Raw genomic sequence first — 22,880 nt, forward strand, 5'->3', positions numbered from 1 at the left:
GAAATGTTGCAAACCTACTTTTTCTAACACCTCCTTGGCAATTTCATCGTTTTGGACCAAACTTTGCACACAGCATCTATGGACCCTCCAAACAAAAAGTTATTAAAATAATTTTGATATTTTTAACATGTTTTCCTTTACTGAATACATAATGTGTCAGGGGAATGGTGTACCAACATTTAAAAGATCCAATTACACTGAAATCAGCCCAACCTGGCAACATACGTCCAGTTCCACGTCAGTTTTCTGTATATGTGAGTTTGTAATAATTTGAATAAACACAGCTTAATTTAGTAATACGTTTAATTTGATGGCATTGGGTAATTAAAACAATAAGATAAAACAGTTTCTCATTGTGATCCAAATGTTTCAAATTAAATACAGACATAATATTTGTTTGGTGAATCACAACACTGTGTACATGATCACATAATGTATTCACATTACTGGAGCTGCAAAATAAAAATATGGACCTTCTGTATCAAAGATGAAAGTGATGTGTTTGTTTTTAGAAAAAAGATAAATAAATCTGATATTGTTACCTTTGTGTGGCAATTACTGTGGTAATTGTAACTGGAATAATTCATTATTTCATTTTATGCAGTTACCATGAGACAAATCTCAAACACTGACTTGTGTGTAGGCTTATAACATTGTAACAACTACTACATAATGCACAGAGTGGAGAGAACAGTGTGATGTGTGATGTGTGATTAAATCTGTCACAAAGATTCAGTAGAAGGGAAGCGGGACCAAAAATATTTTGGGAACTTTTTAAAAAGAAGGCCATCAAAAGTTTTCAGGATCTGAAAAGTCAATATGGATTAAACAATAAAGATTTATTCAGATATTTACAGATGCGGCATTATATGGAGCAAACTATATTTTTAAAAAAAAGTTTAATTGAGATGAGCTAGAGTCAGGAATCATTAAATTATTCATCTCAGCATATGATTCAGACCAGGGAAAGAAATTAATCACAAAACTATATAAAGAAGTAAAAAGCTTGAGTTGATACTTCAACTTATACAAAAGTGTTTTTAAACCCCAGTATCTCTACTTCTACTGGAATAATGAATGAGAATACTTTGACACCTCTGCATTGTAATGGAATGGTTATTAATAGTGACGTGAACAGGTCGAACAGGACCGTGTTGGAACGTGGCCGATGTTGCTAGGAGGCGCTGTTGCTAGGAGCCAGGCCGGATCAACCATGTGGGCAACTGGGCAATTGCCGTGTTGTTGTTACCAGAAGAAGTGGAAATGTTATGTAATGTAATTTTTTGGTAATTTTGTGTCTTTTTTAAATAACTTTGTGTCCTTTTTTTTGTAATTTTGTGTCTATTTCTAATAATTTTGTCTTTTTTTTGTAATTTTATGTATTTTTGGGTCATTTTGTGTCATTTTTAAATAACTTTGTGTCTTTATTTTTGTAATTTTGTGTCTATTTCTAATAATTTTGTGGCTTTTTGTATTTCTTTTTTTTAGTAATTTTATGTATTTTTGGGTCATTTTGTGGCTTTTTTAAATAACTTTGTGTCTTTTTTTTTGTAATTTTGTGTCTATTTCTAATAATTTTGTGGCTTTTTTATTTATTTATTTTTAGTAATTTTATGTATTTTTGGGTCATTTTGTGTCTTTTTTTGGTCATTTTGTGTCTTTTTTAAGTAATTTAGTTTTTGTCTGTCATTTTGTGCCTTTTTTTTTTTAGTAATTTTGTGTCTTTTTTTGGTCATTTTCACACTGCCTCCAGCGGCCCTCAGGTAATTTGAGTGTGAGACCCCTGATCTATGTAGTGGGATAAATTTCACCAGATTATACTGATGCTGATGTGTTTTGTTTTCATAACATCATATATGAGTGAGTGGCTTGACAAGAGGACATAGTGGAGCATTTGTAGTTCTAAGAGCATTTGCACATCTGTACATAAAAGTATATAGATAGATAGATAGATAGATAGATAGATAGATAGATAGATAGATAGATAGATAGATAGATAGATAGATAGATAGATATACTTTATTTATCCCAAGCTGGGAAATTACAGTGTAGCAGCAGCATTACACACAGAGACAATAACAACACAATTAAATAAAAACAACAACCTAGGCATACTTCAAGCAATAAAATATAAAAATACAATAAAATATAAAGTGTCTAAAGAAGGAGTAGAATAGAATTCCAGTGCAGAATAAATATGAATATACAGTATAAAAATGTTGGTGCTATGAAACAAATAAGGTGCAATGAACAGTATGCATAAAAAACACATAAAGTGCATCTAGTGCATAAAGTGCATTATTTTAATAATTATTAAAATTTAATAATTTTAATATTATTATAATATTGAGTATATTAACTGTATATTACTGTAATTTATTCTGTATTTTTGCCAGATTATGTTGATTCTGGGGTCGTGGTGATGGGCCCCTTGAATATTGTTGCCCAGGTAACAGCAGAATGTTAATCTGGCCCTGGTTGCTAGGAGGCGCTGTTGCTAGGAGGCGCTGCCGGAGCCCGGAAGAGTTGGACAGAACGATGATGGGCAACCCGAGATTGAAGGAGAAACATCATGTTGTAGCCGCACTTCAGGCTTCTCCCTGCGGCGTCTGACGCTCCCTCCGCCGGGAGGAGGACAGGAAGCACCGGAGACAGGTCTGTCCCCCGGGCTGGAGGTAAGACAGGTTCTTTATCAGAGGACATTCTGCCGGGACACATCTGGCTTTATTATGGCTTCAAACGATACCGTCAAACATCGAGTATCCGGTAGATTAAACCCGAAAATCCAACCTTCTCTCTAATATCTGGATATAAAAAGGAAACCAACCACCTTAGTTTTCTATATCTGCTGTAATAAAGCGACTAGAGAGCATTAGGTTAAAGACCCAGGCTGAATACTAATCTAACCCAGGGAGGGTCGCTTTAATAGACAGTAAATGGCTCTAAATACACAGCTGGTTTCATTAAAATGATCTTTTTATTCCCTCCATCCAGCAGCTAACGCCCTGTGTTACTCTACCTGTCTGTGAAGGATTCATTTACAGGCATTTCAGAAATAGAACCTGTATCGATTAGACACTCGATTCCATGTGCATTTTAATGAGACACAGAAATAGAATCAGTCAGTGAGTCAGTCAGCAGCAGGTCTGATAGAGAGGAATGGCAGGAATGTGATGAGTGTGATAAAACCATTAAGACACACAGACTCTCTTTTGTTTGCTCTTCCACAGACAGGGCCGGCTCTAGCACATTTGGTGCCCGAGGCGAGGTCCATTAGTGTTGAACAGCTCACCGAGGGGGGAACTCCTGTTTTTGTTTACCCATGGTGCCAACCAGGCTATAATACAACTGTCTGTCTATGTAATTTTTATTCATTCATTATCCTTAACCGCTTAGTCACTAGTTAAACCTAAGCTGCATGTTTGGGAGGAAGCCGGAGTACCCGGTGAGAACCCACGATGACACGGGGAGAACATGCAAACGTGTAGCCCTGTAGAATTATTAACTTACAGGTAAATTTGCAAAGAAGCACAGCTGGAGACCGCCAACAAAGTTAGAGACAAGAGAGACGATGAAAGTGCAAACCGCGCGAAAAATGTGCTTAACTTTGTTAAGCTAGCGTTGCTTTATTTCAACCTAGTTAGAAACGTCTTCACACAAAACAGCATTTAAAAAAAGATGACATAATGTTACCTTTATATTGGGACTTCTTCTCCTCCTCCTCTTTTCTTCTCTTTTGATACTGCGCACCAGAGAGCTTTGACGGACGTTTCATCTTGAAGATTTATCAAAACATAACCTGTCTGTCACTTGATGAGACCTCTGTGACAGGATCTGACCGTCTAAAGGGGGGCGATCTGACCGTCTAAAGGGGGGCAAGGCAATGACCACACGTCACATGACTCAGCACCACAAGTGACAAAATGTCATTGTTTATCTGTTTCTTTATTTTGTTAATATTAATTATTTTAAAGACAGAACACAAAGGGAAGGCGACAATGGCCATCGAAAATTATTTTTGTTTTTTTTTCTCGCTCGAGGATGACTGGCGGCATCCCTCCAGCAGATGCCGCTCATGTTAAATGTTTTGTCTTACTCTTTTTTTATTATTTTGTTTTCATATGCGAAATAACCTTGAATCAAATCTAAAATCAAATGAAAATCGTCACGTCCTCTGATTTGTGGACGTCCATCTAACGCCACACTCTCCGTTTATCTTCCAGCTGGGTGACGAGGCTTCATGGTGAGTGTTTCCTTCAGAGAGTAGATGTGTGGCTGTCCAGGATGGAGAGCTATGAAGAGTTCTGTCTGCGGAGTCTGGCCGTACTGCAGCAGCAGCAGGAGGGGAAACTCAAGAAGACGACACGTGAGCCGACGAGGTCCCTGAAGGCTCCGTCTGTCCTCCGCTTCCATGGGAGAGCTGTGCTGTCGCCTCTGGTAAGGAACAAAGAAGCAGAAACAAGAACATGTTCTCCTCTCCACCACGGTTTAAAAACTCTCCAGCCTGAGACCAAGAACAGAGACAGAAACATTTTATATTTTTATTTTGTGAGAGCATTATAATACAGTGCTTACTTTCAGACACTATACAATAATATTTCTGCCCCTCACAATCAAGGTTTTTTTTTGTTTACAAAACAAGAAACAAGACACAGAAAGTTTAGTGTATTATTACATTTGAGAATTTTGAACAAACTGGGAAAGGTAGCCATATGTAAAAGAGCAAATAGAAAAGGAAAAAAAAAGAAATTATCCACCAGGGAGTTTCGAAATGAAATATAAGTAATGCAAACTAATCATTAGACCCAATAAAACATTAAATAACAAAGTACAAAACAGCATTACAGGGTCATCCATACAGTACTTCTAGAGAGACAGACTTCTTGATGAACAGACTTGATCAAGAAGGCTGACTCTGTACTTGTTCTCAGGCTTAGTCGGGTCACTTTAGACCCATGTTGTGCATTAATCCAATCCACTTTATTTATATAGCACGTTTATAACAAACACAGGGTTTTCAAAGTGCTGCACAGAAACACAATAAAAAAAAACAACACAATAAAAGCACATTATAAAAAAGAGATAAGTAGACAATAAAACACTAAAATAGAATATGATAAAATAGAATAAAATAAAAATCAATAAAATGCACTGCCCGCACAAAATAAAATATGCATGTATACACATAAAAACATAAAATCATAAAAAACGTAAAATCAACACTCTATGTGATGTTAAATGCCAAGGAGAAGAGGTTTTAAGAAGAGATTTAAAATGAGTCAGTGAGGAGGCTGACTAATGTGCAGCGGCAATTCATTCCAAAGTTTTGGAGCTGAGATGGCTGACAAGTTATTTTGAGGGATTTTTGTTTAGTTTATTGTTTGTGATTACATTCCCCATGTGCTAATTTTGCTCTTCTACCTGGAAAAAAGTCCAGTGATGCACATGGCCTCATTTGTTATTGTTGTTATTGCTCTAGAGAAGGAATCAACCAAAAATTATTGCATTTAAAAAACACATTTTTTGTCTCTCCTTTAGTACTATAATAATATAATATGAAATATAAAGCTTTCGCTGAAGGGAGCATAATAATCTTAATAATAATAATCATAATAAAGTCTTTAATCTACACTTTCGGTTTAAACAGACAACCAATAACACATAGATTAGTTAAGAACTGGTTAGAACACAGTATCTGCATATAAACAAAATATATTGGATTTGTTTGGTTGGTTGTGATCTATTTTTTCTAAGTTGAATCCATGCTCCGCCTCTCCATCATGTGTCTCTTCCTGACAGCTTGTCTCGTCAGCAGTCACCAGCTGACAGATTCTCTGACTAACATCAAACAGCCTCCATGTTCCTCCTCATCAATTATCTCCTCTCTCTTTCCTGCCAGCTGCTGATCTGATTGCCACTAGTCAGGTGCTTCAGCTTTATTATGTAGGTCACATAAAAGAAGTCAATGTTTTACCCTAAATGTTGCCTTTAATTCAATTCAAAGGCTGTGAGTCAGTGTCTCTGTGCTACTGGTGGATCAGGGGAGGAGGCTGTTCTCATGGTAGATAAAACAGGAAGTATTGTCTAAACCAGGGATGGGCAACTTAAATGCTGCAGGGGGCCTCAGTTTATCGTGTTCACTACCACAGGGCCACATATAGGAGCGTCCCTTAACCAGATATGATGAAAATGCAATTTTAAATATGTTTACAGTGCAGCAACTTAACATATTTCATGCTCAAATGCATGTTTAACAGTATAAATCTGCAAGAACAGCAGACCAACATTAATTACAAGAAGTAATTTTGTGCATTTTAACACTGCACTTTAAGATTTCATGTTTTTGTTCATTTTGTGTCTTTTTTTGTTCATTTGTGTCTTTTTTTTGTTCATTTTGTGTCTTTTTTTTGTTCATTTGTGTCTTTTTTTGTTCATTTTGTGTCTTTTTTGTTCATTTTGTGTTTGTTTTTTTGTTCATTTTGAGTCTATTTGTTTATTTTGTGTCTATTTGTTTACAGTGCAGTAACTCAAAACCATTTAAAACCAGAATAAAACCACTTAAAACACTTCTAAATCTAAAGTTGTTTTTTTTTTATCTTGGTAAGAACCAAGTAAACCAGTGTATAACAGTATAAATAGGAATACAAAAGGTTTGAAGCAAATAAAAAATAACCACTTACTGTGATTTCTTTTTTTTCAGTGCAAGAACAGCAGACCAACATTAATTACAAGAAGTCATTTTGTGCATTTTTACACTGCACTTTTAAGATTTCATGCACAAATGCATGTAGTTGTACTGAGGGCCACTTCAAGTGAGGGTGAGGGCCGTATGTGGCCCCCGGGCCTCCAGTTGCCCAGCCCTGATCTAGGGTGGCCCTCTAGTTGTAAAAACATGATGAAGTACCCCAGGGTGCCCTTAGATTGAGAAAAAACGTGATTAAGTTTCTCTAGGGTGCCCTTCCGATTGGAGAAAACACAAAATGCCCTTTAGAGGGTTATTAAAATAAAATAAAAACGCACCATGCAATGCCATTTAGGCTGATGATCTCCAACATCTTGCTGCACATGCTGAAGGATCTCAGCTTCCTTTAGGAAACAGAGTCTGCTCAGCTAGGGGTGTGCCATATTGTATCGTTCACGATAATATCGGTATTTTTTTTTTATGGTTAAAAAAAATGCATATCATGATATTGGCAACGTTCCTACTTCTTGATGTAGTGGCGTAGGTTAATATTAACTAACAATTAAAGTTGTTTTAATCACAAAAAGCTACTTACTCTCTGTTGCTAAACACATGCACCTTTCAAAATAAGAGCACAGTGTGTTAAGAGAATCCACCACAGAACTTACAAGAAGACTGTCAAAATAAGATGCCTTAAATAAAACAGATTCTCCTTTACAAAATGTCATTAAAATATGCCCCCGGAACCCCTAACTGGTTATTTTTATTATTTGCTCATACTCAAGAGTCAAGAGTACATATTTTTGTATTTGGCAACTGTTGAGATTTGTACTTCAAACTACATTTTAGATTTTTATTTATTTATACAGACTTAAAAAAATCAAATTTTCTATCTTTTTAAGTATTTCGCAATATCGTCAAGAATATTGTCATCGCAAAAATAGCCTGAAATATCGTGATATTCTTTTAGGGCCATATCGCCCAGCCCTATGCTCAGCCCCTCCTTGTACCTTGTACCCAGCCTTTGTAGTAGAGGTACATGTTTTTGAATCAGTGTTCTGACATATTGTGTCTTTTCTTTCTCCAGCTGAGTGCAGAGCAGCGCAGTGAGATGTGTGACTACAGACGGAGGGCGGTGCAGCTGGAGCTGGATAAGCAGAAAAAACAGAGGAACAACCTTCTGTTGAGGGTTCAGGACATTCTGGAACAAGCTCAGGTTAGTAGAACCGTCTGGGTCAGGGTCTACTGGAGGACAGGAAGACGGAGAAGGTTTTGTGTAATTACTGTGATATTGTGTCGGCTCACAGAGTTCACTGAAAAGGCGATATTAAATAGCAAAATTCATTCATATACCACATCCAAATGCTTATGGAAGTCACACAACAGATTTTGTGTAAATGCCACATATTTCTTTGGATGCTGAGTTGACACAAAGCTCTATCATCAGGTAAACTAGAAGAGACAGAGTGGAGTCAGACAACCTGTATTCAAGTCTGCAGACGCCACAAGAGACTCTGGGAGAGACTGTAATTTAGTTTTGGTGCTCCATCTATGCTACTGACACACAGACCTATTTCACATATTCAATCTTAGATAATAATGTGTTTAAAAAACAAACAAAGCTGCTAGATGTTTTATTTTCTGAACAGAGTCACAAAATCTGTTGCATGACTTCTATAAGCATATACTGTAGGTGGTATATGAATTAATTTAGCTATTTAATATCACCTTTTCAGTGAACACTGTGAAAATCAAAAGCAACGAGAAAATAATTTTGAGCTGATGGAATTATGTGACAAAAACGACATCAGTTTAAATCAGTTCAACCATCACTGACATACAAACTTTTACCTCTAAGTGTTTTCCCTGAATTACTTAAATATTATTTATGTGTTGTAGAAAGTCCAACCATTCCCCTCATACGATTCTAAAGAACCAGCTGAAAATTCTTTATCGTTGCTTTTGATTTTAACAATAATTTGTTGATTGGTCATGGTTGCTTCTTGTCTCTGCACAGACACATACAGCAGCAGGTGAAGATGTTGAGAAGCCTCCAGTTTCTAAACCTGCGTCGGTCAACGGCTACACCCTGGTCACAGACGCTCCTGGACTCCCCAGAGACCCTGGTCCAGAGCTCCAGACCAGCCAACAGACCCCCATCCTCAACGGATACAAGACCGTGGACGGAGTGGAAGAAGTGGAGAAGGAAGAGAAGAGTGAGGAGGAAGAGGAGGAAGACGAGGAGGAGGAGGAGGACATTAGTCTGGACAGCCTTCTGAAGAGATCAAGAGACTATGTGAGTCAGCAGAATCCTCCTGAGATGGTCTCTGACAGGGAGAGGAGGAGCTGCAGCCCTGTGGGGACCACGGCGGTGGAGTTTGGGTTCAGTCTGCACCACAGTCCTGTTAACCCCCCTCAGACCCAGACCCAGACCCAGCACCAGACTCTTTATGAGCCCAGTCAGCACCAGACTCTTTATGAGCCCAGTCAGCACCAGACTCTGTATGAGCCCAGTCAGCACCAGACCCCTGGTCTACCAGACCGGTACTCCCGTCTCCCCAGCCCAGAGTCCAGCGCCAGCCCCCGTGCTGCACAGAGACCACGTAGACCACGCCCCGTTTCTACAGGAAACATCCATTTTTCGTTTCCCATCGGCCCGGCGGACCTCGTCCCTCGGAGTCCAGGAAGGTCCGGGGACGGTGCAGATTGGGGAGAAGCTCTCTCCGGGGCCGTGAAGTCCCCCGACGGCGGTTTTAGCCGTCGGTCCAGCCACTGTGGCACCAGTCCGCTGCAGGAGAGCTGCAGCCCCGGGAGTTCCTCAGGGCTCAGCCCCAAAGGACCCCACGACCACCTGGTGGCAGGTTTCCGGCGGCGCTGCCACACGCTGGACAGCCAGCCGCACGGCGCCCGGCCTGCAGCCGAGCCGATAGACCGCAGCCAGGAGAGGATCCCTCGCTTCATGGCGGGAGTCACGTGGAAGGCTCCTAGTTGGCGGACCCCTGCAGCCCCTTTAAACCAGCCGTATGAGGTGGAGGGTCCCTCAGCGTCTCTGCTGAGGCCCCGCTTGACTCCTGACTTTGCTCAGGTCACAGTCAGGATGGAGCCTGAAGACCCTCAGGGGACAAACAGTGGACGGATCACACCGACTGGACTTAGACATGCAGCTGAGGGACAAGCCAGCATGACAGGTGAGCCTCTCCTCAACAGTTTCTGTTATACACACTGTTTTTACTAAAAATCCAGTCACTGAGATCCATGTTGCTCACTGCAGCTTTTTAGTTTTATCACTGCAAAAAAGGTGTTTAGTCTAAAAACCAGATCAAACAGTAAATCTGAGGGAAATGATCTTGCTGCATGGACAGATAATTTACCTTGACAAGATTTCTTAAATTAAGATTATTAAATCTAGAAATAAGCATGTTGAACACTTAAAATAAGAAATTAACTCTTAAAACCAGATAAATTAAAGCTGCCAGCAGTGATGAACTGGCCCGAGCAGAGTGACCTGATGATTATTTGGTTCTTACCAAGATAGAAAAAACTTTAGATTTAGAAGTGTTAGATAATTTATCTTGTTTTAAGAGTTAATTTCTTATTTTAAGCATTCAACATGCTTATTTCTAGATTTAATGAAAAACAGAAAAAAAATAGTCAGAAAAATAGAAAAAAAAATAGTCAGAAAAACAGAAAGAAATTAGTCAGAAAAACAGAAAAAAATGTCAGAAAAGCATAAAAAGAATAAGTCGGAAAAAATAGTCAGAAAAAAGGAAAAAATTGTCAAAAAAACAGAAAAAAATTGTCAGAAAAACAGAAAAAAGTTGTCAGAAAAACAGAAAAAAATAGTCAGAAAAAAGGAAAAAATTGTCAGAAAAACAGAAAAACTCAGAAAAACAGAAAAAAATTGTCAAGGTAAATTATCTGTCCATGCAGCAAGATCATTTCCCTCAGATTAAGTGTTTGATCTGGTTTTTAGACTAAACACCTTTTTTGCAGTGATATTGTATAACGGAGAGGCAGGGGAAATAAAAACCTCTATAAAATGTAAGAGATGAATGATTTTACGTATCTTTATTCATGTGCATCAACAGAGGAGACCCAGAGGCGAGCGCAGACTCTTGAGGACATGCAAAGGCGTCTGGAGGAGGAGCATGCCCTGCAGATGTCTCTCCTCCTGGCTGAGCAGGAGAAGGAGCAACAGCACCTCCGTCTGGTCAGCATGTGGAACCACATCCTTCTATTCTAGATAGTAGTAGACACAATAATGCATTTTTGGTGTGCAGTATTAGTTATTTTGCAAAAAAAAAGGAAGCTACTAAATGAATTGTAGCAGTGCAAAAGTGTGAGTTGACTGTGAAAGATTCCTGAATGACGTATGTGCTGTATTGACATGTTTAGGAGCTGCAGGAGACGGAGAGGACGCTGAAGGAGCAGGGCTGTGTGAGGCCTCTGAGTGGAGATGCTTGTGGCTGGACCTGTCGGTCTGTGAGTGACAGCCGTCCTGTTGTCAGCCCCTCCTGCCCCGGGATAAGCCCCTCCCACACTCCATCTGAGAGATCACCTGGACACAGTATAGGTACCAAAGTACAGTGTTACAGTGTAAAACAGTGACCACAAAAGTCGTGTTTCCTTTAGGGGGAAGAGTGTCCACCAGGAAAGTCTCAGGCCACGCCCTCTCTAAAGTCTCAGGCCACGCCCTCTCTAAAGTCTCAGGCCACGCCCTCTCTAATGTCGCTCACTCTGCGTGTCTCCAAAACAAAAAGGCTCCAGAGGGATTTAGAGACTCTGTAGGTGACGTATGGTTTTAGATTGTTGCAACAGATTAAACACGGGAGACGCAACTGTGGCCGCCGTTGCTAATTGTGCACAAAGTCAGCAGTTGATCATAAACAAAGCAGCATGGCTAATTATGCACAGCGTCTCCGCTGATCATAAACATCGTGATGGTGAATTAACCGGCATCACGAACTGTGCACAGAGTGTCTGGTGCTTGTTGTAAACAAACAGAGCTAACTGTTAGCCTGTTAGCACATACACACTGTACTGCTACAGAGCTAACTGTTAGCCTGTTAGCACATACACACTGTACTGCTACAGAGCTAGCTGTTAGCCTGTTAGCATATACACACTGTACTGCTACAGAGCTAACTGTTAGCCTGTTAGCAATTTGCAGACTGGTAAACATCCCCTCCGGCTCTGCAGCTGGGAGAGACTGCTGCAGGAGGACTGTGCTACTTCGACTCGTTCTTACTCTTCTTAAATAGCCTCCAGCCCCCGCGACTATTTAAGAAGAGTAAGAACGAGTCTCCAAAAGTCTCCAATAACACCAGAAAAAGTCGCTGGGTTTGTCGTCTTTTTTGAAAAATAGTCGCTAAGGAGGTCTGAAAAGTTGGTAAATATAGCAACAAAGTCGCTAAGTTGGCAACACTGCTTCGCCGGCTTTTACAAATGGCGCGTGTTGTTGTGGCGTCGAGTACTACGTCACATCCTGCTTAGTGTTTTTCAGGGGAGAAAAAAGGCCCTGCTCTTCTACAGGGTCTAAAAAAGTCCTGACAAAAGTTCGCTCCGGACGGCTCGTATTCAGATTAGGGGCGTTTCGGCGAGGGAGACCCGTCTCATTCCCGTTATTGCCCGGTAGTGGAAACAGCCTTAAAGACTGCATGCTAAGAGACAGAAGTGATTGTTGTTTATTCACTCTGGAGAAACTGCAAAAGGTTTCATTTTCTTTGCTCTTTTTGAAAATATAATACTGGAGCTTTCTGTCCATATTCTCAGTAAAATGTTGTGTTTATTACTGTTCTTCATCTACTGTTTAAACAGGTTTTCCCAGTCCTGTAAACTCCAGTGTGTCTTCCCCCTCAATCCAGCCTCCCATCTATCTGTGGGGGCCCACATGGGCCCTGAACAAACCTCGAGCAAGGCTCAGTCTGGTGGGTAGACAAGGAGACAAGAGAGTGTGTGTGTGTGTTTTACAATAGATGTGACCTTTACTGCTTAAACCCGCTCTGTGTTCCTACCTTCACATTATTATCTTCTTCTCCAGGTCCTGACAGCGGAGCAGCAGAGAGCGTTCTGTAGGATCGGGGCCATCATTCGTGGTTTCCTCACTCGCAGACTGCTGAAAACAGAGAAGATCAAACACCTCCAGCAGACCATCAGGGTGAGATGAACCTCACACTAAAAACACACACTAAACATGTCACCATATGGTGTATAAATAACATACCAATTTATTAACACATTTCACATGTCATCACTGCATTTTTGCATTAATTTAAATTTAACCCTTGTGTACTCCTAAAAGAAGTATAACACCCATGGTCCTCAGGGGTCAAACAGGACCCCATGACATCAGACTGGTTTTAGGACATGTAGAAAAAATGATTACCAACTTTTTTTTCCACCTTTTAAGGCAACTTAAGACCAACACATTGATATATATTTTTTTCATTATTATTGGTCAATTTTAGTTAAATATACAAAATTAGGCCTCATTTCAAGAGAAAAAAAGTAATAAAACCTGAATATGTTCGTTCAATAGTTATAGTGGAAAAACAATTCTTGATGGGAATGTACAGAGTAGGTTATGTCAACTTTTAGTGAAACTTATGTTTTGAAAGCATTGTTCATTTTTAGATGACTATAAAGGATGCAGAGGGGCACATATGCTGAACATTTCAAGCAATTCTATGAAAGTGAACCTTTATTAATCATATGTTGAAAATGATTTGGGGTCAAAAAGGAGCCCAAGAGACAGGAGGGTTAATATACTCAGATACAAAGAGCTCTGGAGATCAGGTGAGGTAGTTTCTGCTCTGTGAGACAGACAGGGCAGAAAAAACTGAACTATTTAATTCTTCCATGTCAGTTGAAAAAATATAATATAATCCTGGGGCCATTTCAACTGAAATTGGTGAAACATAGCCACAAATATACTTAAGTACATAAACTATTTTCACCCAAACCATGATCTTTTTTTCCAGAAAATGACCAAGTAGATTTTTATAAACATTCACACACGAACCTTTTGTCTAAAACTGCGACAGTGTTCAACCCCGAGTAGTTAGGAAGGATTCAGACACACAGTTTACGATGGACAGTGTTCTCTACTGAAGTCAGGTTTCAGTCCACATGGAAGCAATCAGACAAAGGCAAAGGTATCCAAATTAGCAGTCAAATTCCCATAGCAGTCAAATTCCCAAATCCCTAAACAGATCAAATAACACACAGCAAAACTCACGGAAGGAACGAAGTGAGACCTTAAACAAGACAAGATGTGAATTACAAAAATATAACAGGAAACTGCCACATAAGGGAAACACAAAATAAAAGCACTAGACTGAAGAAGGAACGTGACACTAGTGGTCCTGACCTTTATTTTTGGATAGGGACAGTGCACATTAATGAACATCAAAAACATCTCTGTAAACATGCCGGATTATAGCAAAGCTGCTAGTTTGCATCCGTTGTCCCTAAAAAAATTAAAATAAATACAAATATAAAAGACAGCAAGTACATAGGTAAGTACAAATAGAGGAGACAACACAACACACACACAGACCCAGACAGGATATAACTGCTATAAAAAGTAACTTTCAAGTCGTCTCAAGTCCAGTTAGTGGTCACACTTTTGATGTGATTTGAGCCGTTGTTTTAGTTTTCCTTTAAAAGAAGAGTATGTGGGACATTCTCTTATTGTGGAGGGAAGACTGATCCAAATGTCCCTTTTTCCTTATAAATTCATTCAGTGGCGGTGGAGCTAAACCATGGAGACTCTTATATACAAAACAGGCAAAATTTTTTAAATTATGGAAACTTGCATATATATATATATATATATATATATATATATATATATATATAAGAGCTACAACAGTTATTCGAACAATAATCGATTATTAAATTAACCGTCAACTATTTTGATAATCTAATAATTGGTTTGAGCAGTTTTTTTTTAAGACAATAAGTCCAAATTCTCTGATTTCAGCTTCTTCAATGTGAATATTTCTGGTTTCTTTGTTCCTTTATGACAATAAACTGAATATCTCTTTGGTTTGTGGACAAAACAAGAGATTTGAGGACGTCATCTTGTGGTTTGGAAACACTGATTGAGATTTTTATGCATTTTATTGACCAAACAACTAATCGATTAATCGTTTAAATAATCAACAGATTAATCCACAATGAAAACAATCGTTAGCTGCAGCCTTAATATATATATATGTATATATACACTACTGGTCAAAAGTTTTAGAACCCACCAACTTTTCCAGAATTAAATTGAAAATGATGCAGTTTAATGTCTCAGTGTACTCTGAAGTTAATGCACATTTGCAACATTTAAAATTCTTTATTGAGCATGATAGTGTTTTGAAAGTAAAAAAAAGACAAAATGACCAAAAAAAGACACCAAAAGAGACGAAATGACTTAAAAAAGACACAAAATGACAAAAAAAAGACACAAAATGACTTACAAAGACATGAAAAGAATTCAAAAATGGACAAAATAGCCCAAGACTCCATAGAGTTAAGTTGTTAACCCATGTCTTGTTCCCTGAAAAAGGCCTACTTGTATAATTCTGAAATGTACATTATTTTTCAGTTTTGGTTAAGCTTACCTTTTTTATTTACCTCTGGCAGTTCACCACTTACCTTTGTACCCTTTCAAGCTGTTCATTTGACTTGAACTGCTTGAATTTCAATAAAAAACTGGAAAAATTGGGGTGTTCTAAAACTTTTGACCGGTAGTATATCTTTATATATATATATATATATATACACATTAAATGAAACATGAAAAGTAGACATGAAACGCAGTATATCCCAGTAAGTGTCATGCTATTTGAATTTTCTGCCCATGTGATTATGTTGACACCAATTGAAAACATCCATGTGAGAGTAATATCAGCTGTTCAATACATGAATCATCGTTTTAGTGATGGGTACAAACTATGGAAGAATTATCCTATCTTTATTCAAGAGCGTAGATTTTCAATTTGAGAGCATAATTTGTCTTTCTCATGCTCAGATTTGTTGTCCTCATGCTCACATTTTGCGCTCGCACTCAGATTTCTGCTGCTTTCTTTCAAAATGTGTGCGTGCACTTAAAAATCACAAGCTTGTGCTCACATTTCTTCTGCTTGGACACAAACATTTCGCTCGCACTCAAATATGTCCTGTGCTCGCTCAAATCTAAAGTCTACGCGCTCAGATCTCAACTCTGCGCTCTCAAAACTTTTGTGCTCGGACTCAGAACACGCACGTCCTCTCAGGTTGAGGTGTCTGCTCAGACTGAACGATGTCCCGCCCTGTGCTTAAACTAGCGTGTTTCACCAGCCAATAGGGAGACAGCTAGATTGTGGCCCGTCTTAGGTGCGTTGCCTCGCCTTTTAGAGCGCTCCGTCGGGGCGGGTATATGGTCTGTTTGTAAAACTGCTTCTCTCTTAAAATACACCAATTGACCATATTAGCCAGCTATTTGAATCGTCACCTATTTAAGACGCAGCATATTTATGTGGAATTAATCTTAAGTAGTCCTAAAAAGAGTTATCGTAGTTTAGATTATATATATATATATTTTTAATTATTATTTATATATATATTTTATTTTATTATATATATATTTATTTTTCACTTGTTCAGTGGTTCAGTTGCTGTCCCTAGTGCCGACAAAGGCCCGCTATATATGTTGATGAGTACGAGTGTTTTGAGTTGTAGCAACATTTAGCAATGAACTTACTTGAGGTCTTTGGCCATCCATCTCGTCTCCCATTCATTCGCTGCCGCGCTCCGAATCCTGCTCAAAGTCTTCTTCTTGTGAAAGTGAAAGTATTACCAACATTAGCCTAATTACGCGCTCCCTGGCTTTGACCGCGTAAATAGGACGGTGATACACTGCATTACACGCACCAATGTTATCCTCAAATCATTATCATCATCATAGTGTATTTTTCATTATACCTTTTTAATCACGTAGCCAAGTCTATTTACCCATCATCTCTTGTTAAACGTTTCAATAAGAGAAGCAGCTGGTTACACGGATTGTATTACTGTTACATTAATTTATCAATGAAAAATGTAAATCATGATAAGACATGCAGCAAGAGTGCAGCAGACGGGATGCGAACCGGCGTCCCATGGTTTAAAATGCAACAGACGGTAGTGTCCTTTACCACTGGACTATCGTGACACCACTGAACAGATGAAAAATAAAAGACAATAAATATATATATATAAATAATAATTAAAAAAAATATATATATATAATCTAAACTACGATAACTCTTTTTAGGACTACTTAAGATTAATTCCACATAAATATGCTGCGTCTTAAATAGGTGACGATTCAAATAGCTGGCTAATATGGTCAATTGGTGTATTTTAAGAGAGAAGCAGTTTTACAAACAGACCATATACCCGCCCCGACGGAGCGCTCTAAAAGGCGAGGCAACGCACCTAAGACGGGGCCACAATCTAGCTGTCTCCCTATTGGCTGGTGAAACACGCTAGTTTAAGCGCAGGGCGGGACATCGTTCAGTCTGAGCAGACACCTCAACCTGAGAGGACGTGCGTGTTCTGAGTCCGAGCACAAAAGTTTTGAGAGCGCAGAGTTGAGATCTGAGCGCGTAGACTTTAGATTTGAGCGAGCACAGGACATATTTGAGTGCGAGCGAAATGTTTGTGTCCAAGCAGAAGAAATGTGAGCACAAGCATGTGATTTTTAAGTGCACGCATACATTTTGAAAGAAAGCAGCAGAAATCTGAGTGCGAGCGCAAAATGTGAGCATGAGGACAACAAATCTGAGCATGAGAAAGACAAATTATGCTCTCAAATTGAAAATCTACGCTCTTGAATAAAGATAGGATAATTCTTCCATAACAAAATGTTTATATGAGCGTGTCCTGTGTGTGTGTGTGTGTGTGCTCAGGATACGCAGGAGTTCATCCGTTCGTTCCAGACTGAAGCTCCCCAGAGGAGAAGCTCCTGCTCAGCACAAGACCGCTCCCTGCAGGAGAGAGTCAGAGCCCAGGTACTGCTGCTACTGACTGTCTGTAGACACAGATCACTCTGTCTTTGTGTTTACGTGTGCATCTTTTGTTCCCCAGCTGCGTGCAGCCCTTTATGACATCCATGACGTCTTCTTTGAGATGCCTCTGGGGGATCGGTTAGCATTACTGCAGCAGGACAGAGAGCTGAGAGCAGAGAGGAAGCTGAGAGACATGGTGAGAATACAGGAATCACTCACTCACTGGAATAAAGGTGTTTAGTCTAAAAACCAGATCAAACAGTAAATCTGAGGGAAATGATCTTGCTGCATGGACAGATAATTTACCTTGACAAGATTTATTAAATTAAGATTATTAAATCTAGAAATAAGCATGTTGAACGCTTAAAATAAGAGATTAACTCTTAAAACAAGATAAATGATCTAACACTTTTTTGTCTTTTTTGGTCATTTTGTGACCAAAAGAAGATGTAAAAAGACACAACATGACCAAAAAAAAGACACAAAATGACCAAAAAAGACACAAAATGACCAAAAAAAGACACAAAATGACCAAAAAAAAGACACAAAAAGACACAAAATGACCAAAAAAAGAAACAAAAAGACCAAAAAAGACACTTGATTATTTACTGTATTATTCACAGTTCATCACTGTGTTTGAATCAGTCCTTGTGACAAAATCACAGTAGTTAAAACATTACTGTATAAAAAACACAGTAGACAGAATGAAAAGTAAAGTAGACGACTGTATTTTTACATTTTTATCATAATTTTGATCAGAATGAGTCCGATACAAATGCTGTTTAAATAATTAACTTAAAGGTTTTCATACAAAACACAGAATGGAAATCAATTGTAAACCAGTAAATGTACTAATATTATTTTCTTTAGTGTTTAGAGTAATTACTTGCAATTACTAGTTATTTCTAGAAAAAGTAATTAAACTAACAGCATTGTTTGCTGTGTTTTATTGCCATATACATTTATTAACTGTTTTTTTATTCTTACAGTAACAAAACAAATCAGTAAACACAACTAAAAGACATAAAAAGACGAAAAAAACACCAATTTTTATCTTGGTAAGAACCAAATAATCATCAGGTCACTCTGCTCGGGCCAGTTCATCACTGCTGGCAGCTTTAATTTATCTGGTTTTAAGAGTTAATTTATTATTTTAAGTGTTCAACATGCTTATTTCTAGATTTAATAATCTAAATTTAATAAATCTTGTCAAGGTAAATTATCTGTCCATGCAGCAAGATCATTTCCCTCAGATTTACTGTTTGATCTGGTTTTTAGACTAAACACCTTTTTTTTTGCAGTGTGCAGCCATATTTGATCAGAAGGTGACTTGTCTCTTTTAAAGGGCGCTACAGTAACAATACAAACACAATAATCAGTCTCAGTTCTTCTAACATAAACTCTGTTCTTTACTGATTGTGTTTGAAGGAGAAAGCCAAGAGTCCCAAGGAGAGAGTGGTTCTGTCTGCTGCCACACAGAGATCTCTGGACAGGAAGAAGAGGTAACATCACCTAGCATGATGCACTATATAGAGCAGGGGTCTCAAACTCGTGGCCCGCGGGCCCATTGTGGCCCTCATGATGATATTTTGTGGCCTCCACCTTGATACGAAAGTTTTATATGAATGGCACTTTACTGTGTTGTGTGTAGAAGGTCCCTTTAATTACTTTTTTTGGTAATTTTGTATCTTTTTAAAAATAATTTTGTGTCTTTTTAATAATTTTGTGTCTTTTTTTTTTTGTAATTTTGTGTCCTTTTTTTTGTAATTTTGTGTCTTTTTAAAATCATTTTGTGTCTTTTTTTTTTTTTTAGTAATTTTGTGTCTTTTTTTGTCATTTTGTGTCTTTTTTGGTAATTCTGTGATTTTTTTTGTCATCATGTGTCTTTTTTAAAAAGTAATTTAGTGTTTTTTTTGTTATTTTGTGTCTTTTTTTGTCATTTTGTGTCTTTTTTAAAAAGTAATTTAGTGTTTTTTTGTCATTTTGTGTCTTTTTTAAAAAGTAATTTAGTGGGTTTTTTTTGTCATTTTGTGTCTTTTTTGTCATCATGTGTCTTTTTTAAAAAGTAATTTAGTGTTTTTTTTGTCATTTTGTGTCATTTTTTGTCATTTTGTGTCTTTTTTAAAAAGTAATTTAGTGTTTTTTTTGTCATTTTGTGTTTTTTTTTGGTCATTTTGATACTTCCCCCAGCGGCCCCCAGGTAATTTGAGTTTGAGACTCCTGCTTTAGAGGGTCGACCCAAAAATTCTATGAAGCCTGGGCCCCTCTATTATCTTATTTTGAGAAACTTACAGCCCTCCCACAAGATTAAACATGAAAAGAAGGCAAAAAGCCTATGTGTACTTTCTTGATGTCCACTTTTTCTCTTATTGATTTATTTTTTATTTGCTTTTTATTATTATTTCATTTATTTTAGTTTATCTTCTTTTATTTTGTATTATTTTAACCTTGTATATATTTTCATGCCTGTAACTTTTTCCGTATAACATTTGACGTGTGCTTCTCGAGTTTATTTTCATTATTTAATTTATTTTTTTCCGTACTGACAGCATGTTGGGGATGGGTGGGGAATAAGAAAAATGCTGTATGTTGAATATCTGTGATCAATGTTAATTTCTTCAATTAAAAACATGCACCCAGGCTTACAGATGAGATCTGGTTTTAGATGTTAATATTTTCATTGATTCCTTCAGGGTTGGTGAATCTCCAGCACAGTCCAGAAAGATGCAGCAGAAGCCAAAGAGCCCCACAACCAACAGGTGCTTTACTTTCTCTGGTTTTATGTGTTAAACTGCATTTCCTGTTTATTCTCTCCAAAAAATCAGTCATCCAAATACATCTTCTTCTTTTCCCCAGAGTCCTGAAGCCAAGCCAAGGCCAAAACTCTCCTGTCACAGGCCAGCTGAACCGTCAGGGGTGAGATAATACTTCCTTCACCTTTATTACACTGTAAAAAGGTGTTCAAAAACCAGATAAAAACACTTTTTTTAGACACACCTTTTTACAGTGTACAAAGGGCCTTATCTTGCTGTAATAAAGCACATGAACTGTGATTCATTTGGAGATACATTCCTCATTCCATTACTGAGACAGTGTTGACTGTATGTACATCTGTATGCAATAAATGGATTCCAGCTTTAACTGATGACTTTAAACCAGGGGTTTCAAACTCAAATTACCTGGGGGCTGCTGGAGGCAATATCAAAATGACAAAAAAAAGACACAAAATGACTAAAAAAGACACAAAATGACCCAAAAAAGACAGAATTACCAAAAAAGACACAAAATGATTTTAAAAAGACACAAAATGACAAAATAAAATACACAAAATTACTAAAAAAGACACAAAATGACCAAAAAAAGACAGAATTACCAAAAAAGACACAAAATGATTTTAAAAAAGACACAAAATGACCAAAAAAATACACAAAATTACTAAAAAAAGACACAAAATTATTTAAAAAGACATACAATTATTTTAAAGACACAAAATGACCAAAAAAGACACAAAATTACTGAAAAAAGACACAAAATTATTAAAAAAAGACATAAAATTATTTAAAAAGACACAAAAATTATTTTAAAATGTCACAAAATTATTAAAAAAGACGTAAAATTATTTTAAAAAAGACACAAAATTACTTAAAAAAGACAAAATTACTAAAAAAGACACAAAATTATTAAAAAATGACACAAAATTACTAAAAAAGGACACAAAATTACAAAAAAAAGACACAAAATTACCATAAAAGACACAAAATGACAGAAGAAAAACTAAATTACTTAAAAAAGAAACAAAATGACCAAAAAAATACACAGAATTACCAAAAAATACATAAAATTATTAAAAAAAAGACACAAAATTATTTAAAAAAAGACAAAAAATTATTAGGAAAGGACACAAAATTACAAAAAAAGACACAAAATTACCAAAAAAAGTAATTAAAGGGACCTTCTACACACAACGCGGTAAAGTGCCATTCATATAAAACTCACATTAAACTTTCATATCAAGGTGGGGGCCACAAAATATCGTCACGAGGGCCACAATTTGCCCCGCGGGCCGCGAGTTTGAGACCCCTGCTGTAAAGTCAGCACAGTGTGACCATGTTTGTTTTTTTCTCAGGAGCTGGTACAGAAAGACCCCCGAGGAGAGAGTGAGGCGCTCCGACAGCCTGAAGAAGCAGCACTCTCTTGGTTAAAAGGCGACTCGGCCTCCACGACCTGTCAACTTGAATTTTTAGCCTTTGAATACAAACCTTGCACCACTGAAACTCCATCAGCTGCTAATATGATTGTCATATCTACTTACCATAATATTAATGATTGTATTCATCACCACACTTAACCCTTAACCCTTTATCGGGCGAAGAACTATATTTGGTAACTTCAGTGGATATCAAAATGGGGTCCCCAATATTTAGAGAAAAGTTGCAAATTTACGAGATTAAAGTGGCAAATCTACAAGAAAAAAGTTGCAGATTTAAGAGATTTAATGTGGCAAATCTGGGCGAAAAAAGTTGCAGATTTACAAGAAAAAAAGGGGGAAAAAAGCTACTTTTTTTCCCCAAATTCATGACTTTAAATCTCATAAATCTGCAACTTTTTTCTTGTAGATTTGCCACTTTAATCGCGTAAACTTTTTCCTCAAAATATTACCCCCCTCCCCGGGTATGTTGTTTTTTTTTACACATTCATATCCAATATGCTCTAGGGTTGAAATTTGGAATTTGCAAGTATTTCAATGAGTGTCCTATTAAGGGTTAATAGGATACTTGCAAATTCCAAATTTCAACCCTTGAGCATATTGGAGGATATTACATACAGCCAGAATGTGTAAAAAAAACATACGAAAATAATATTTTGATAAAAGAGAGAGATTAAAGTGGCAAATCTAGGAGAAAAAAAATACACAGATTTATGAGATTTAAAGTGGTGAATCTGGGAGAAAAAAATTGCTTTTTTCCCACTTTCTTCTCGTAAATCTGCGACTTTTTTTCTTGTAGATTTGCCACTTTAATCTAGTAAATTTGCAACTTTTTTCTCGAAATATTACCTGAAGTTACCAATTATAGTTCTTTGCCTGATTAAGGGTTAAGCTCATTAATAAACGCCGTCACGATGCCATTGTTATTGACTGTTGTAGCTTGCTGAAATAGTTTTTTCGTGGCAAT

The 22,880-nt window shown here is 37.5% G+C and overlaps 1 protein-coding gene across 1 annotated transcript; it reads left to right on the forward strand.

Annotated features, from left to right (window-relative positions):
• Nucleotides 1–2,418: 2,418 nt before the first annotated feature.
• On the forward strand, nt 2,419–22,126 carry LOC131982645 (centriolar coiled-coil protein of 110 kDa-like). The gene is given in 15 exon segments (XM_059347175.1): nt 2,419–2,675; nt 4,224–4,280; nt 4,283–4,437; nt 7,770–7,898; nt 8,700–9,870; nt 10,771–10,892; nt 11,078–11,255; nt 12,500–12,609; nt 12,723–12,839; nt 17,608–17,709; nt 17,786–17,902; nt 19,135–19,208; nt 20,400–20,465; nt 20,563–20,622; nt 21,833–22,126. Coding segments are annotated over 14 exon segments (2,490 nt in total). The 5' UTR covers nt 2,419–2,675; nt 4,224–4,267; the 3' UTR covers nt 21,909–22,126.
• Nucleotides 22,127–22,880: the final 754 nt, after the last annotated feature.

Source organism: Centropristis striata, chromosome 13 (assembly GCF_030273125.1).
Source record: "Centropristis striata isolate RG_2023a ecotype Rhode Island chromosome 13, C.striata_1.0, whole genome shotgun sequence".
In the NCBI taxonomy this organism is placed as follows: Eukaryota; Metazoa; Chordata; class Actinopteri; order Perciformes; family Serranidae; genus Centropristis; species Centropristis striata.